The following is a 19,727-nucleotide window of genomic DNA, read 5'->3' on the forward strand; positions in this document are numbered from 1 at the left end:
GATTAAACGTTAATTACTGGAAAACAAAGCCGCAAACGCTATTTCGTCATTCTTAATTTGCATCTTATTTTGATCCCTAGAATCACCTCTTCAAAAATCTCCCACCTGTTGCCTAAGGGATGAGATGCAAACTCGGGACATCACAGTTCTTCTCGGGGAAGCTAGATTTCATCGCGAGTGCGCCTTTGAAATTTGTTAATAAAGAAGAAATTCATAATTTCTAAGGGATTTAAAAATTCATTACACTAATCTGTAATCGCTGTCTTTTTATCTCCATTACCTGTTAAAATTTCGGTGCAATTTTCTGTTTTGTTATTCGAAACACTACAACACTGCAAAGTACAAAAAGTTTAAAAATTTCTGGAATTTAATCTTTTTAAAAACTATTGATGGGAAATAAAGTGTTACTTTGCAGAAAAGGTTGTTAAAAACATTGAAAAATGTATATTCATATATTGGTTCTAATTTGCAAAAAATGAATTTTCTTAGACTTCTTCTGTTTTATGTGTTATAAAATAGGATAAATTATATTATATTAATGTTGACACAGTACTATTTATTGATACTTCCAATTTTGGTAAAAATTTATAAGAATTACATGTTAAATATTTTTTTAATATGTGTTTATTTTTTTAGACGGTATTCTTATAAGTTCAAACGTTTAATTAATTTTTTCAGTTGATAACACTGATAAAAAATGCAATAAGCAGTGTGTTTCGACATTCATTATGGATCTTATATTTTATTTAAAATTAATATAAAATTATTACGTGTCAATTATTGGTACACACAGTTTCAATTACCATGCTAAGTGTGTCAATAATTAATCTTTGCTACCATTTTTGGTTTCCTTTTTATATATGTTTCATAACTAAAAATTTGTGTAATTGTTTTATTTTGTTTACTTATTTTTATAAATCTATTTTTATATTTTTTTATGTGTAGAATACAAACTCACTAAATAATGTAACCCTTTGAAATAGACTTACAGTTTAAAAGGTTAATCATTATATTGTTTATTTTATTTACATCTCTGTAACATTTACTATTACAAGTTTTTGAAAAGTTAATAATGAAGAGAAATACGTATTATTATTTATAAATTCATTTTTGCTGTTGCTATCAATACATAATAATTTTAAATGTTTTTTATCACATCTCTATCTTAATCCTAGGGAGACCAAAGAGACTGCTCGTCGAGTCCGTTGTTCATAAAATATTAAAAATATATTTTTCTCATCTGAAAATTTATAAAAAATTATTTTTTTACATTTATGCCTCCATGATCAGTACTGAAGAAATGATTTGGGCTTAGCAAACATATTATTTAAAAAACAAAATAGTAAAAATGAATTGTTAGGTATGAGCCTCGGTCTTTGTGAAATTAACTAGTATTACAAATGACCCATTCAATTAATACCTGAAACGATTTGAAGTGCCTTCCGCTCACCGTAGCAAAAGTGACGCGGTATGTTTCAATATGTTCGAGCATGGTAGCAATCGAGCGGATTCGCGATTATTCAGGTGATTCGAGGTTTTACGTTCAGATTCCCGTGTACAGAACAACCGAATGAGTCCGTGTTCGTCGATAGCCATACCAGCGTGGTTCCTGGTGCGCTAGCCTGGAATATTTGCGAATGTTCAGCGAGACATCGGTGCTGGTTACACAGCCATCTATCCGAGCGAACGGTGCCATGGTCGAACGTGACCGTACGTGTGTACACGAGGGAGGCGGGTTAACACCATTGCAATGTGGTCATTGTTTCAGTACCCCCGGATATCCTGGACTACCCTACCAGCACGGACATGGTGGTGCGAGAGGGGAGCAATGTGACGTTACGATGCGCTGCCACTGGTACCCCAGAGCCAACAGTCACGTGGCGTCGTGAAGCAGGGGGCACAATCACCCTGTCAAACTGGCAAGAGGGTAAGTAGTTCTCGCATGCTCTGCTAGCTACACCTTTGCTAGACCTTGCTTCTCACCTCTCAATTGCTTCTCCCATTGGACCTGCTCTACTAAGACTGCATCGACGCACACACACACACACGTATGCTTTCGTCTTTCCTTCGCCTGCTTACACCTCTTTCCTCCGTCTACATTGTCACTTCGCTATCGTTCTGGCCTGGCTCCTCGTATATTGCCATTTTGTTCCTGGTGAAAGCATGTTTTATCTGGCCTTTCTACCGGAGAATAAAGGCGTGACTGACGTCTCGCTTGCTTCTCTGATTGCACCAGATCTTTATTGCGAAACTAGACGCGGTAGGTGAGTTTCGGTAGCCAAAGCAGTTAGATGGGGCGTTTTATTGTGCTTGTATTACGTTCGTACACATGTTTTATGGCACCGTCAGTATTTGCTTTAAAATTGACTAGCGAGACCTACATAAAAATGTTTAATGAATGTTAGGACATATGTTAAGACTTCTTCTGAAATAAAGCAAATATAAAGCTTCACTTTAATGAAAAACTGACTTTTAAATCGGAACAAGTTAGAATGAACTTCCATGTTTATTCATACGTCAATGGAAATGTTTGAAAGTACACAAAAGAAAGTTTTTTATTTATTTGTTTGAAACTAATAGAATCCTAGTCTGCTATTTTCTGACGTCGTTTCGTGAAGGTGTAATTGATTTGAGTAGTAAAGGGTGCATCTTCGTAACCTTTGGTACGTTGTGTCATTAACATAGTAATTAACCTATACGCCGTATTTCAATTACAAAGAAGTCAGTTCGTTTCTGTGTATGTAATAATAAACTTTGAAAAGTAAATTAATTTGTAACTACAAATGAAATACATTTCCATCTCACTACATATGAAGAATTAAAAATAAAGATTTCTTAATAAACGCATTATTAGAAATTTTACGTACCTAATTATTAAGTAATTAAATAATTTCACCTGCAACAGGTAAATGTATATTTTTAATCAGTAGTATACATTCGCAATCAAAGTAGATTTTTCCTGGAAAAATGGCGATGCCGACCCTGGCTGCCACACAGTGCCGGTTTTAGCAATTATATAATATTACATACGAGATGTAGATAGAGAGAAGAGACAATGAGAAAATATCGGTATATTCGCATACTAGGGATACTAGGGACATTGCCTGACCGCGACCCCCCTAACGCTGGCACTGCTGCCACAGTCCCCTCCGCCTCCCTTGGATTTTCGGGTTCCACGGTGCCGAACCTTTGCTGTAGGCCTTTTCCCCGAACTCTCGACCGTCTCTGGAGACGGTCTCGAAAAAAATGACAATACATATAGGGGAGAGGATCCCATATACAGGGTGGTTCGAAATTCATAGTATAAATGCGGTCAAGGTGATTCTGTGGCTCAAAATAAGTCGAAAATCAAGAATAACAAAATTGCAAGGGACGCTTTGTTTCCGAGAAAAATGCGTTTGAAAATCAGTTTAAGTGCGCTTGTATTTAATTAATAACCGATGTTACCAATTCGACTACAGAATGTTGCTGTGACTGTTTTTACACATTAAACATAATAAATAATGGTAATAAAGTAACCATCGTATTGTTAATTATATTTCGAAACGTATCACTTATTATTGATGAAAAAAGACAGAAAATAGATCATTTTTTAACGACAAAAATAAACAAATAGACGAACACAACAAAAATGTGGTTAAAAAAAGTCTCCGTACAGAGAAGAATTTAACAGTTTATTTTTAAGAATTTTGCAGAACGTTTATAAACAAATCGAGGACAGTACCTTAAAGTCATGAGTAAGTTAGTTTCTAGAGTGCTAATAGACAGAAAAGTTCACAATTTTAAATTTTAAAGTTCGAGAGTTAATTGTAAATTACTTGTAAAATAAATTGTATAATTTGTAGAATTGATATTTATTTATTATTCATATTTCTCAGTTACATATTTAATAACTAACAATTGTATTATTTTTTTTTCTAAATCACTTTTGATAATAATATCGTTAGAATTAAGATTTTAAGAATTCCTGTTCCCTCTATTTCGCCATTCTCCCTAAGGAAGTCTGATTTGATCGCGATTATACACTTAAGTATTATATTAACATTATTGATTTGATCGAAAAGGGAGCGGATAGTTGTTTCTATTTTTAATGCTGTTTGAGGCTTCTGGGTGTTTCTATTTTTACCGTATTGAAATGGTACGCAGGAGTTACTTTCATGAAAATTTTAATCTGTGCAAAATAATTTATTTACTCCATCTATTTCTAATTTTCGTGAGTGATAGGTCGTCAATGCAGAATCGACATGCCTTTCATCAAAATTGAATTTTTCAACAGTCAATCAATTTAATATTGTTGTGTTCCTATCTTTAATTATTACTTGGATACTTCCCTATTATATACGTTCTCAATTAATACTTCGATACTTCAATTGCTTGAACGAACTGCTGTAGTTACGTAGTACTACATAATTAATTAATTACTTAATTGAAACTGTATAAGCGTTTGAAAATCAGTATGGTGTCATCGTTTAGTATACTCGCGTTTCCATCGAATCAATATTTCATTATTTAAATTATTAAAATGTGGATTTTTCGGTTGATCCGAAAAATTATAATTTCGATCCGTTATTATAATTTGGTGTATTTGTTCGGGGTAACAAATTATGGCACTATAGAAATTTGTTACCATTTTAATTGCAACGTAAAAGTAATAAATTAAAAAGTAACGTGATCATCCGTACACTGAAAATTCACCACTGAACTACTTTGAACAGATTGTAAATAAAAAATGTGGACCTAATAAACAACAAAAAATTTCACCACAATTACAATTTTCAACAAATTAATTATAAATATGGTGTTGTCTAACAACTTTTATGGCCTGCAACGAAAAGAATAAAATCTGAATATGTAACTTATTATGTGTTGTCAGCGTGCAATCGCGGGCACGCACGGTGTACATTTCGTCATATATCTGCTTATGTCAGTGTAGCATACACCGTTGAATTCAGAATAAAATACGTAATATTTTTAGTTACTATAAAAGTGTACAATTTTTTTAAATATCCCAAGAAACTTTTTTTTTCAAGAAGAAAAACTTTTTTATAAATGTTCTTAATGTAAGTTTATAGCGCTCATTGTGCCATTAAACTTTTACCTAAAACATTTTTGTCTATCTCTTGTACTTTTAAGAGATATACAGGAAAAAGTGGAAGTGCCGATTTCACTTTGAGGTTTGTTTTCACACCCCTAAGGGGCGAATGAGGACGAATGAAGCATGCCGTTATTTTTATCTTGGATCACTCTATAAACCCACAAAGTTTCATTCAAATCCGTGACTGACGGTTCGCGGTGTTCCCTTGTAAGGAAGAGTAAAAGAATGAAATTTTTCGTTTGTTTCCTTGCGTCTCACATTATACATACCAATTTGTAAAAACTATTTGTTGAATATTTATTACTTATTCCATAGATACACTTTTTCTTCCGTTTTAATATTTATGTGGGTAAAATTTCAGCCAAAAATGATTTTCACAAAGAAACATTACAATTTTAATCTCCGCACCTTTAAATGTGATTAAGTTCTATTGTGTTTTTAAGTGGCCTAAAGTTATACTATTTTAAGGTCACTAGATTTAGTTAATTTTTTTTCGTTAGGATATAATACACCCAATTGCTCATGGATTTTTTACATACATGTAAACATACTTTTTTTATTTTTTATTAACTATTATTTTATTAGATTTTTTATTAGGTCATCAACTTAACTTATTATTACTTTTTTTTATTTCATTCACTTTAACTTTCGGACGGCGTACCATAGAGAGTTCTAATTTTAATTTAATTTTGTATTTCATATCATTGTAATTTTCTAAATTTTATACTGTTCCTTTATTAATCATTCTCTCAACATATAAAACTCTTTCGTTTAAAAATTATATATTTAACTTTATCTTTGTTTTATAGGGTTTCGATCGATCCAGACTCCGCTGTTCAAGGATTAATGTTTTGATTTACTGTTATATTCAATGTTATTGTTTCGTTACTTAGTATATTACTTTATTGTACTTTAATATTTTGCTATTTTGGTCCAATATTTTTGCGTAATATTGTTTGTCATTTTGAATACAAATTCATTTACAATTTTGGATTATTATTATTATGATATTAGCCAAGCAATACCAGGTACTATATCTAGGATAGAATAAAATATAGATTAAAAGAATATATATTTATATTTCTATAAATATAAATTGTGGGATTTATATGATAATAGAACAAGCTTCGTTCTTTCAAGATGCAGATTTATTTATACTACTCAACAATATAATTTCTTTAGTAAAACTTTCTTGAAGTAAGTTTAATTTAAAACACTAATTTTAGACAAGTGAATGAAATATCACCCATGAGAATCTTTTGTGCAATTGTTCCTAAGGAGTATACGTTAATTGCCATTCGTTGCCCTCATACGAATTGCTCGTTTGGCTCTCCTTCGTCCGCTCTTTGCCCGATACACCATTTCTCCAATTCTCACCCACTTCCCTTGACAAGAACGTGCAACTGTTCAGGGTCGTTTTGTGACTAATTGCACACGGAAGTGCAGAGGGCGTTTCGAATGGAATGATGTGCAGGTGCGTAAGTAAAAGGGTTAGGCTAACCCTTCTACTTCTCTTCTCATCCCTTCGCTAGCCTTTCCGACTTCCATTTTCTCAATTCCCCTTGTCGTGACGGTGCTAGAATTTAGCATTAAAACTTTGAACATAGACACAGAAAAATCACTGCTTCTCCGATATTTTTTCAGATATTACTTTTTATTTGACAAATATTTTTAGTGCTTTTGTTATCCTTGTTTAAATAAAGTTGAAGCATATGTTTTTACAAATCGGTAAGAAAAAATGGTTTTTGATCATTGGCGTAACTAAAACATGTGAACTGGCCTCCTCATCATTTCAAAATTTTATTATTAAAAAAATTTAAAGATTTTATTATTAAATAATTCAACATTTTCTACATTTCAAAATTCCAAGATTTCATATTACAGTAGACTCTCGTTATATGAGCGCGGACAAAGCTGTAGGAGCAAAAAATTTGTTAAGCTTCCAAACTTTCAGTTAGGGAAGAAAAGAGAAATAATAAGAATATTAATATTAATTTAGTGCAAAGCACTAAATTAAGGCAGCGCGATATAGCGGTTACGTGACAAAGCGTAACTTATAGCGTAACTCATATGGGGGACTTTGACCCCCGATTTCGGATGGAAGGAGTGGTCCTAGAGGTCTGAAAATTTGGACGTGCTTCCGGTTATCAACCCTTCTGCGTTCAATGGTCAAGGTCCCAAATCGATAAGTACCTCTTACCGTTTGGTCGTTACGGAGCGGGACAGACAGACAGACATACTGGGGAGGAGTGGCCGCGCCGTCAAAAATGTGTCATTTTCATAGACTATGATGGTGGAAGAATGGCACTTATATACTTAAAAATCCGTGTAAAGTTCAAATCGCTCATATGATAATAAAACGAGTCTATTGTATAAAAACTTCAGAATTTCAAAATTTTTAAATCCAGAATTTCAAAATTCTAATGTTGAACCACTTTAATCTTAACTTCTAAATTTCTAAAAAAAACCTGGATTACCCTAAAATAAAATCCTAGTTATGCCAATATTCTTCATTCAAACTTAATTTATGCTTTGCATAATTTGAATATATTAATTAGTTTTTAAATTAATTGACCGTTTTGAAAAAATGAAAGAAATTGTAGAGAGAAAAGTAAACAAACAGTAAACAAAAGTAAAGTTTGATTTATCTGATTGCTGAGCCGAGATTTGAACCCGGATCCTTCCACTTACTGAACAACTACTTTACCAATTACATAACCCTATTGGATGCTTGTTAATAGGCTTTTCAATACCATTGATTACTGACTGAACATCAATTACTAAACCTTTGGTGATTATTCATTCGTCTATAACTCAGTTAAAATAATAAAAAGTGATGTGCTATAGTTAAGAAAAAAATAAAAGTAAAAATTATTCCTTCGTATTTTTAATTACTATTAAGTTATAAAGTAGTAATGCTTATCCATTTCATTTTTTACCACCTTATTGATAAATAAGGTGTTAAGTTATCCAGATTACCACACATCATGGACAAAACTCTGGGCAAATTAGAATTAAACTCAAAATTCAACCATACAAAAGGTACCAGCCAAATTTTATACATTTTAACTGTACGTTGCAATGATTTAATAATTTTCGAATCTTCTTTTTGTCTGTTTTGTATATCTTATTATGTTTTCTGTTAGGAAAGTACTGAAGTAAATTATTTAGATTGTTAATTTTATAATGTATCAAGAATATGTCATGTTGAAATTCGAGGTATCTAACATTACAACCTACTATTAATGCGAAAATATCTCAATATGTACTTTCAAACTATTAAAACTGAAATGTTCCAGTATATCTTCGGAACAAGTTCTTATTCATCTATTATTACAGCACACATTGCATTTTAAAGACGATATTCTTCGAAAATATCTCTAAGATGTGCTAATGGCCTGGAAATCAAATTGAATATGTATACAACTTTCTCCTTAACGAATCACCTCCTGAATTTGCTTTAATTTTGGATTCTCGCTTCACTAATAATTATTTTATTACGAGAGGAAGATCCAAATGATGTAAGGAAATTCTAATATTAATTTTAAGCCAATTGAACTGCTCATTTATTAAATAGATTAAATTGTGGAAATCAAACAAAATATCTTTTTTTAAACAAAATTCAACAAATTAAATTGCGTTCACGCGTTACAACTAGGCAAATTGCACCCCTGCGTTTTCACGTGTCTCTTTGTCCGGACAAAATGAAATCGCAATCGAAAGTTATACAAGAAAGAATTGAACAGTGTAAGCAGGTATATTTTTCAAAAAGCTCAATTTTTATATAAGTATAATAATGCGCTTATAAGTGCAAATGCATTTGTTTAAATAATTATGGATGAAATTTTGCCTTTAAAAAAGTGATCTATGTACCTCTTCCGAAATTATATAAATTATTTGCTCGAAATTTTTTAAAATGTATTGATTGTTCAAACGTTTCTACAAAGAATGAATTCTACAAAGAAACCAACGAGTTAAAGCATTTTTGTCTCTCAGAAGGATACCCATTGTTAGAAAGCGTAAAGGTAAAGGAAGGAAGGTCTGTTCTCAACGGTCGGAAGATACGATTGAATTTGCGGTGATTTATTCATCGGATGAATCTTGTATCGTCCATGGCTGGTTTTAAGGAATCGCTTTAAGCGTTTGTCGCCATTTCTTTTACGCTCTACGTTCGTTTCTTCTCTAACCGACGCTACGTTTCCCTAGAATGTTTGATCACGATTCCATTAGACGATACATCGTCTTCTCTTTTCTTGTTAACCTCCCTATTTGATCGTTTTACAGCTGATGTACGAGGGAAACTTGGTGTAAAAAATTCAAGATAAAATCTTTAATTGTGAAGCTTCCTGCTGGTAATTTCAGAACAATTAAAAGCAGTACTCTCGTAATTGCATTCTAGACAGCTCGACACGTGAAACGAATTTACACATATTAAACGCTTTTCTCAACAGGTATTTAAAATAATATATCTTGTTGTTCGTTTCTAAACAACGTTTTAAGTGACTTAATTAACAATTTCTATATTTTTTTAACAGTGAAATAGACAATGTCAATAGACCACGAAATAAAAATTTTGTGAAAAACGGCTCATAGTAGTGCAATAATCCATTTTCTATAGAAAAGTTATTTAAAAAAATTTATGTCGCATTATTGAGATATATGTATTAATCATAAATTAGCGATTCCCATAGAAATCAAAATTGAGGAAAAAGTATGTCCTGTAAAGTATCGAGCAACGTAGGCTTCTTGCAAGGAAGATGGCTATATAGTGGAAGCAGCAATTCCCACAATCTTAATTTTGATGATATTAATATTAAAAGTAATTATCAAATATAATATTTAGTATATAATTAGAAAATATGAATAATAAAATTAATATCAATTTAAATTCTCCCGCGTAAACGCTTATGCGCAAGTAGTAAAGGGCCACAAATTTGTAGATATCGGGCTCCGTTCCCTATATCATCATGTTCCCTAGGGAAACCAGTTTTTTAAGAAAACTTCAAAGAAAACTGCTGGTTCGCTTTTATATTCAATACAGAAACGAAAAAGTTTGGTCAAATATGCGGAGCCGACAAATAAAGTGGAAAATGTCCACAAAGATTGATGCATTTTAAGTGTTATTTTCGCTTTGATCGTCGTTTAAATACAATATATTTGAATATCTTTAATGCAATGATGACACATACCATTTTATACGAGAAAATACATATAATAATTCTTTGATAAAAGCAATCGAATAGCTATTGCTGTTTGAGCGTATAATATTTTCGAAGTCGAAATTTCTTATTTTTCTTCAAAATCAAATTTCTTATAAGCTAGCGGTACGAGCGAAAAAGGATTTGCGTATTCAGTGCATGAAAATCTACATGAAACACCTAGTAAAAATAGATGATTGAAATACGTGTTGAACAGTGGCTTCCTTCTTCTACAGAGTTATTTTCCCTAGGAAAACCTATCGCACTCATTGTCAATACTGTACATGAAATTCATTATAAACGCTATTCTGTATTTGAAGTTCTTGTTTTGTTATATTCTTTAAGTTACAATGTAGTGGGTTTCTGTACAAAATTGATTAGATTAGACACTGATTCTTTAGTGTAGGGGAGAAAGCAGGAATATGGACCGAGTTCTTATTTATCAGATAAATGTTGCTATCTGACAAAAACTGAAATAAAAATAACAATTAGTGTCTTTTAATACCACCAGGTAAAGCTGGTATAATTTGTATGTTTACTTTAGTTAAAAAGTGAAATTGTCTATCTTTGTTCATCTGAAAAGATATTAGTAAGATTAATCATTATTTTTCTCATATTAATTGACAAATATAATTGAACTTCGGCTAAACTTTCGAATAGCTCTCACACCCAATTTTCTTGACCTTGATGTATATTATCAAGGACACCCTCCTGAGTAAGATTCAATAGTTTTAAGTCGGCGATTATTGTTTATTCAAAAGTTATTAACAAAGAAAGATAGATATACGCACCGCAATTTGGAAAAAGTCTCCATACCCGATCATATCATCGCCACGTCGCCCTCATCACCCTCTTCCATATCATCAGGCGATGACGAGGCGATTTTCTTCAAAACTCCCTCATTTGTAGGCATTGACTAGAGGTACTTTTAGGTATATAGACTGGTCCGGTTCAATCCTTGATCATTTCCGAAAACCCGTCAAAGAGTACTACTGTCCAAGGTTTACTAAATGCAGTTGAGAGTGTGGCGCTACCTATGATAGTTTTTGAGAAAATGACCTCCAAAAAGTCAAAGCTCAACTCGGCGCCCGTACACTTTTTTGACTAACTTCTTCAGCCATTTTTATTCAGATGGACCCCAATAAAGAATTATAACCATTCCTAAGCCTTAGGCCGAGGGGCCGGTACCCTATATGATTTTCCTTGGTGCTCTTTGAATTGATATTTATTTATTATTCATATTTCTCAGTTATATACTAAATTGTATAATATTTAATAATTAAAAATTAAATTATTTTGTTTCTAAATCACTTTTAATATTAATATCGTCAAAATTAGAATTAAGAGGATTCCTGTACTCTCTATATCGCCATTTACCCACGTAAGTCTGATTTGATCGCGAGAGTACATACGATCTACATTGATCTATAAAAACGTGCAATAAAGAGATCGCCTCACATTTAACTGTTCAAAAATTTAATCGAATAGAAGATCGAACTCTGCCTCACTTTCCCTGTGCCGGGCTTACCACTAACCTGACTGTCATTTTTTTTCATCTTTGAATATTTGAAATGTTCTTTTAGACAGAAAAACCTTGTGAGATTGAACAGCTGCTCTCACCTCGTTTCCTTTGACACCCTGATTTTAAAAATGTAGAACAACAAAAATGGTGTTGCAAAAGAAAACATGTATTGATTCAACTAGTTTTTTATTTTGATTATAAATCTTCATTCTATACAAAGTTGTCGTTCAAAATTTTCGACATTTATTATAGTACAATCTAATAATAAAATTTCACTTTGCGGAAGTTCACCACTCTTAACAGTACAAGTCACGTAGACCAAAGTTTTACTTTAATCTTTCATTGTTTCGAGAGAAAATAGAATTCACTTTTATAGAATTGAATGTTGTGTTTAAAAGAAAATTTAATCGGTCTATTACGTTCAATATACAGTGGGTTCTAAAAGTATTCGATCGTCCTTTAAAACAGAACAATCTTTTTAAAATTGAACTAAATAATTTGAGCTATTTTTGGGAAAGTAGAAGGATTAGTTTACTAAATGATGTGTTCTTATTCTTTTTAAAAATTTGAAGTTAGTCAAAATAAAGCTCGAAGAGGATCGCCATGCTGGTCAAAACGTTGCTAAAAAGGTGTAGTGCTGGTTTTACTAATATCTTTGACAAAATTAGATAAGGAGAGGGGGAACTATCTCGAAAATGTGGAGGCCATTCAAAAATTTCAGGATTTTAAGATTTCAGATTTCCAAAAATTCTAGAACTTCAAAATTTTAGAAGTCAGGAATTCTACAATTCTAAAACTGTAGAATTTCAAACTTCCAGATTTCCAAAAATTGAATATCTCAAAATTTTTTAATTACAGAATTTCAGAATTGCAGAAATTAAAAGCTTTGCAATTCCAAAATCTCAGAAGTCAAAAAGTTCACAATTCCAAAATTTCAGAATTTCGACATATCAAAAGTTCCAAAATTTAAAAATTTTATAGTAACCCTGACCCACCGCAAAAAAATTCAATTATACGCCAATGCTATGTTAACCAATGCTAACATCCATGCTATTCGTATAAAATTGGAACAAATTAATAAACAGCTGTAAGATTTATTATATAATATAACAAATCATACACGAATATCTACTTAATTATCATTAAAACATTATTACATTATCTTTAAAATGTTTCATCCCTTTATAAGGTAGATCAAAAAGATTAATATTTCCCACCACCATTTATTTCATTTACTTTATTACTGAAAGCAATCGAAAATTTCCCACAAATTTTTGAAATTGTATATTACAGTATGCGACAAGAACATTTAAAACAATTTCAACATCCAAGATAATTAATTGTGTTAGATGCATACCATAGGTATTGATTAAACGCCACTGTGAAATTGTGAGGTGCATTTGCGGTGCTGGAATGTAATAAAATGTATGTAATTAATTACGTTGTCGACGAAACGGAACCGACATGCATCAGAATAAAGCTCGATACTCTCATCTGTTCGATATTCAAACTAAATCATTGAAAACGTAAAAGCTGTTTATTAAAGTTGCAGTCATGGCTTGTCTTAGCGATAAATAAATATTTGATATACACTGACTGCTTACATCATAAGTGTTGTAATAATGAAATGTTGCATTTTTGCTCTAGTTTGTTTATTCACGTTAAGCGCCGCAGGGGTCATCAGCGGCCCAAAATTTAAAACACACCGTCTGTGCATTTAAACGATAGTTATACGCATGCTCAAAATTTCATCGAAATCCTTTAACGTACTTAGAAGCTACAACCAAATAGAATTCAAAAATTTCATAATTTTAATTCAAAATTCCACAAATCCATAGTTCTAAAATTCAAAAATTCAAAAATGTTTTAGTTGTTTATAGCTTCTAATTATAGATTAACTGATTTGGATGAAATTTTCAATATGCATATAACATACTTAAACCTACAAAATTTCCATTACAGGTTCAAATAAAATAATTGCAAAATGTGGCCTTCATCATTTACTTTGCGATTCGGATTACTTACATTTTTTCTAAACAACGAAAGCACATCATCTAGTGAACTAATTTTTATAGCTGTTCACAAAGTCTAAAGTTATTTAGTCCTAGTTTTAAAAAATATATTCTGTTTTGAACTGTGTATCAATACTTTCGACACTGTATTTATACTGGTAAGACTATCTCGAATGTAAATAATAGTGGTGACTAATGGCGATTAGTTGATGCAACAATAAATAAACAAATATATAAAAATAGCTTTCAATTTTAATTTGAGTGATGACAATCAATATTTCAAGTGAATATTTAATTTTTTTGCAAAAGAAGAGAAGAAACTGGTTTCATAAATTTATACCAAATGAATAGTTTTGTTCGAAATCTTTAGATCTAACAATAAGTTATTTCTGTATTACAAACTTCTACAAAATTGTCTAAAATTGTCTGAAAAATTTAAAGCCACAAGTATCTGAAAAGTTTCCCTACAAAAGTTTTCAGATTATTTCTTCCAGTTTCTAGACTGCTTTGTTAGGAAATTATGATCAAATACGGTTTTTTTCTATAATGTTGAAACGCCGAAGTTTTTGTTATGAAAGTTCAGTATTAATTAATTGTTTTACATTTTTCTTTTACATATAGAAAAAGTTTTTACATCCCTTTTTACTTTATTCATTTTAATGAATATATTTATAATATTTAAAAAACATAAATTGTATTCTTCTTTCAGCCGTTGGTTAAAAATTTCTTTAAAAGATATTAAACTCTTCTTAATTCTTTGGTATATGTAATTCATTTCATAAATTCTCAGTTAAATTTCAGCTAGAAAATGTGGAGGAAGTTGTAATAATTTTAGACAATGGTAGAGTAAATGTTCTTGCAGAATCTTTGTATTATGTTTGGGATCGTCGCCTGAATAATAGCTGAATGTAATTTGCAATCATATTTTTATAACATTTATCACTAAATTTCTTTTTAGAATATTGAAATAAACATTATTAGCCACTACGCCATAGAAAAACAGTTCATAAGCTCTATACTTTTACAAGAGTGCATTTCTACTTCCGTGTTTTATAATCGACTTCATGTCATTAATTTTGAACTCTTTATTTTTTTCCCTTCGCGTCATTTCTCGCTTATCAGATTCAAGAATGTTAAATGTACCTTCATTCCTAAAGACAGTGCCAGTGGTCCATATATCATTTTTTTAAACAAACCTTTCAAATACAGCTTCTTCCACGTAATTCACCCATTATAACAATTTTTTTTCATTATCCCACGTTTTGTTTGAAGATTAATTTTCTTCCCACTCTTTCAAACCTTCGATTGTTATAGATTAACCGGGCTAACAGTAGCGCCGCTAGTGGAGTAGCAGTGAAACCAGAGTGAAACGTAGAAAAGTGATTCACGTTTTTCGGACACAATTAGAAAAATGCATGATAATTATGATATCCATGTTCAGGAAAAGTATGCCGATCGATATACAGAGCATCTATTGGGAAAAATTGTACAATGAAGTATTCTTGTCTATATAGAAACATAGAGGAGAAGGGATGAATATGAAATAGGATAGAAACATGAGATACCAAGGTTTTAACATATACGTGTAATTGACACTTTACGACGAGTAAAATACTCTCCTATAACAGCCATTCTTGATAGGTATCATTGTTTTGTTCAACAAACGTTTTAACTTTTGACCGTAATAGACAGTTTCTTTCTTAAAATGAAAAATTTTTGGTTTATTTTGTACGTTTTAAAAAGACAAAACGAGTAATTTATACTAAAACAATCATAGTATTATTACATCAAAGGATATTTGAAGTATTTGTATTCTGGTTATGATGAATAATAACTGATAGTGAAATAACAAATTGTTAGAAATATGAGATACTTAATTCGTAGTAATATAACAGTCCCATATTACTAGTAAATTTTTTAATGTATTACTAAATAATAAAATAAACATGAACAATGTGAATATTTTGCAACAAAATATTCGTCATAATTAGTCATAACATTACTAATGTTCTATTTTAGTTTTATAGCTTTATTTTCCTCAAAAGTAACACTGTCTCGTATTACTATCAGAATTTCTATTAGCCCGAATTTACCAATATTTAAAAAAAGTGAAAAAGAAACAAAGGTTTTGTAAAGTTTATAGTATTTATATTTATACAGCAAATTCGACATAACATTTCTATTGATTTTTCTATTTATGACTATTTTGAGACTCTCTACATCGAAAAAAATAGAATAGATATAGATCCCATATTCGTATCCTCTTTTCTACTTTTTATAAAATTTTAAAGGTGAAATAACAAAATCGGGCTATAATTGGGCTGTATAATTATAGGTACAAAGAAAATTTTTAACAAAGAATCATGTTAACATGTTCGCGACAGGGCCTGAATTTAGTGTCCCCGCCGTGGGGCGGGATTTAAATAAATTTGTTAATTACAGTAATCAGTTATTTAAATGCTATGACGCGACAATAGTTCATGTACAACCGGTGGATCAGCCCGTCCGATGAGACAATTGTGTATGTACCACCGGTGGCTCATACCGTCCCATGGGACAGACAAGAATGTACCACCGGTGGTACACCCCGTCGCGAACGTGTTAAATCATTAATTCTTGAACTAATTATTTAATTTTTGTCTATGTATACACGAAAGACGAGGATTGTTCGGAGTTAATCAATTTCTGCGCATGAGGTCTCCAAGATTAATTCGGACTCCTATTGACCCTTAACTTTGATACACACAATGTAAAATTTTCTACCATAAATATTTTCATATTTGTCATTTTGAAATTTCTATTGTATCTCCGTGATTTCAAATTATACTCGTTTTATATTGAACTTGCCGATGTTCTGTAGTTGCCCATACTTTACAATAATGATTTTGTGGTGAATGACTATGATTAGCTGACATAACAAAAGGGTTATCACGTTGAATGCTTGAGAGTTATCGGTGACCGACATTGCAATACTTGAATTATTAAAAAGCAAATGATAAAAATATACTATTTTTTGAAAGCGTTGAAACTATACTAATAGTGTAAGGTAACAAATAGAAAGTTAGAAATTTGCAATTTGAAAGTTAACTATCCCTATTCTTAATAATTTTAACTTCAATACGTTTTGTAACAAATGCTCATATTCCCTGCGGCAGTTAACGGCAATTAATAATGTTATACCAATTTTACCTTTAATGTCTCGATGTTATCGTGAAGTTTACGGCGAGTTTATCCTTCTAATATATTCCATAGGCGTTGATCACGGGGATTTAAAGTGGGATTTTCTTATGGCCAATCTTTGGCGACAATGAATATTGCAGATAAATTCGCTTCTAGCCGACACTGCTCCATTTTGGCCACGTTAGTTGGCACAGAATCTTGTGGGAATATTTAATGGTTTTCAGCAGACAATATATTAAGTGTAGAAATGAATTCCTTTTTAAATACAATCAGTACACTGATCCAAATACAAAACACTTTTCTTTTTTTGAAATTTTGTAGTATTGTAACTTTAATTTCATTCTAATATTGGGAAAAATTTGTTTCTACGCCCAATATAATTGAGAAGTTTAACTACCTTCCCGAAAACATCATTTCCATAATTTTTAATTCTGTTTTTTACTTCCTATTTGTAAAAATGCAATTGCTTAACTTCGTTGTAGAATACTCCCCATCAAATCATTAGTAAAGTCGGGTAAGGTCCGGTTTCCACCTTCAGTATCATCTGAGCAGCTTCTCGAGAACTGCGAACTAGTTGAATTTTTCTTCGGTGGCGAAGAATCTCTCGTCCGTAAAGAGAATTGGACAGAATTCACCGTCCACGTACTTTTATAACAAACGCTTTAGTCTCGTCCTTCTTGTTTCACATAAAGTTGCGGTACGTCGCTGATCACTTCTGTTAGCACCAAGCTTAAGGCTTTTTATAATGACCCAAAATATATTCTTTTTTTATTTTATTTAAAGCTTTCAAATCATATTACAGATTTATTCGCTTTACAGTATGGAGAATTGTATAAACAGTTCATATTTTGAAGTTACAACTTTTGAGAAATGAAAGAATACAGGTGCACGTTGCAATATGAGGTCCTTTAAGTAACAAAGTCATCTTTAGAGGTGGCTGAAGCTTTTAATATTTATTTCATGATTTTTTGATTATGCAGAATGTTACGATACATTTTTTAAATCATTGCTAATGTTCTTAAATGTGAAGGCAGTCTCTTTTCGATTTTGCTATTTACAAGACAGCCCGGTATTGCTTTTACACATAGACGGCCACATATTTCAGAGGAATTAAAAAAAAAAGTAATTATTATTAATTTTTAAATTACAATTAGGTAGTATTTGTTGGATTATTGATAATCACAATAACGCGTCAGCTAGGAAGCAACAATAAATTCATTTTATATTTGAGAAACACTGCCTACTTTCTACTTATATTGTTTAGACCAGATGTTATCAGACCCATAGGCCTGAGACTGTTTATTACCTAAGGGTCTGGGTAACAGACCGAATACAGTCCTGATTTCTTAGAATGTATAAGTGGGTACCGGACTTTCCGTTTTGTCCCTTACTGGCTTTTCCGCCACTTCGTGTCGTATTTTCAAGCAGTAAAGACGTCCTTCCAAGCCTAAAGAATAAAATCGTTTTAGAAAGATATAAACTGTTATACTGATTTATTTACCCCATTTCCAATAGTATTTGACATGGTAAATGAAATTGTTAAAGCTACAATTAAAAATTATTGATTTTTGATTTGTAATTAGTAGATATTTGATACAGTAAATAAAATTAAAGTAAAGAATAATATTATAAAAAGTTGAATGTCAAAATCACGAATACGTAACATCGACCATCAAAGTATTAAATAAGATAATGAAATACACTATCGATATGCACAATTTGCTCACAAAATTTCCGGATTGCTTAAATAAAAACAGAAGTTTCATAATCAAACAGATTTTATCAATCCAATTTCCTACATACATTTTTTTTATTATATTTGGATATACAGTTTGCAGTATTCCAAAAATCCTTATTATTGGGAGATTTCAGGAAAACCTGTTTATAGAATTATTTTTAAACAGTTCGTAAGTGTCTTTTGAATTTCCAAAATGGATTCATGTAGTAAACTCCTAGTTGGAACTCTCTGTTGGAAATGGAATAAAGCTTGTGTAAGCTAAATCTAGCGAGTAAATTTAAAACCGTGATGACCTGCTTTTTGGCTAAAAATTGACTTACTATTGTTAACATTTATTTTGGTATTTGTAAAAGATACTGCTTTTCGCCTGAGGTGAAGAGGATATTAGAGAGAATTATGATATTTATATTTTTGAGAAATATACTGGATACAGCAATGTATAGAGCATTTGTGGGGAAAAGGCATAATATTAGTTCGTACACCTAATAAAAGCCTAATTACAAAATCAGGCTGCGTACGCTGCTGTATGATTATGCGAAGAATATTTAGGAAAAAAATCATAAGAAGATATTGCTTCTTCAACCCAAAATCTTTGAACTACGAAATCGCTATATTTGAGATATTTGATGTCAACATAACTGTGTGCTTCTTTCACGTGCTTATGTTTTCAATTGTCAACAATCATAATTAATTAGTATTTAAATAAAATAATATATATCATTTTAGAATAAACTGTGTCTAACCCCCTCCACCTCTTAACTTTGTTATTGACACGTTAAATGCTACAGTGGAAAAAGCCGTGTGTAATATAACCCACTATAATTGCAATTTTCAGAATACTTTCCTTTCATTTTTCAATTTAAATTGTCCACTTGATACTTTGCGTTAGTAATACAATATTAATGTTACTGAAAATTAAAAAAATTTTTCCTCTCAGTTATCCTCTTATATTAAATTCATGATGATGGTCAGCAGTGGCCAC

The 19,727-nt window shown here is 31.3% G+C and overlaps 1 protein-coding gene across 3 annotated transcripts in view; it reads left to right on the plus strand.

Annotated features, from left to right (window-relative positions):
• The window catches only part of LOC117609913 (neurotrimin), a 508,787-nt gene that overhangs the window by 374,206 nt on the left and 114,854 nt on the right, over positions 1-19,727 (plus strand). For all 3 annotated transcript variants that reach the window (XR_013062667.1, XM_034336671.2, XM_034336672.2), the window contains exon 4: positions 1,769-1,927. Coding sequence is in view for 2 of the 3 variants with exons in the window: in XM_034336671.2 (XP_034192562.1) it covers positions 1,769-1,927 (159 nt within the window). In the remaining variant the exon portion in view is untranslated. The remainder of the gene's footprint in view (positions 1-1,768; positions 1,928-19,727) is intronic.

The sequence above is a fragment of the Osmia lignaria genome, chromosome 9, assembly GCF_051020975.1.
Source record: "Osmia lignaria lignaria isolate PbOS001 chromosome 9, iyOsmLign1, whole genome shotgun sequence".
Classification (NCBI taxonomy): Eukaryota; Metazoa; Arthropoda; class Insecta; order Hymenoptera; family Megachilidae; genus Osmia; species Osmia lignaria.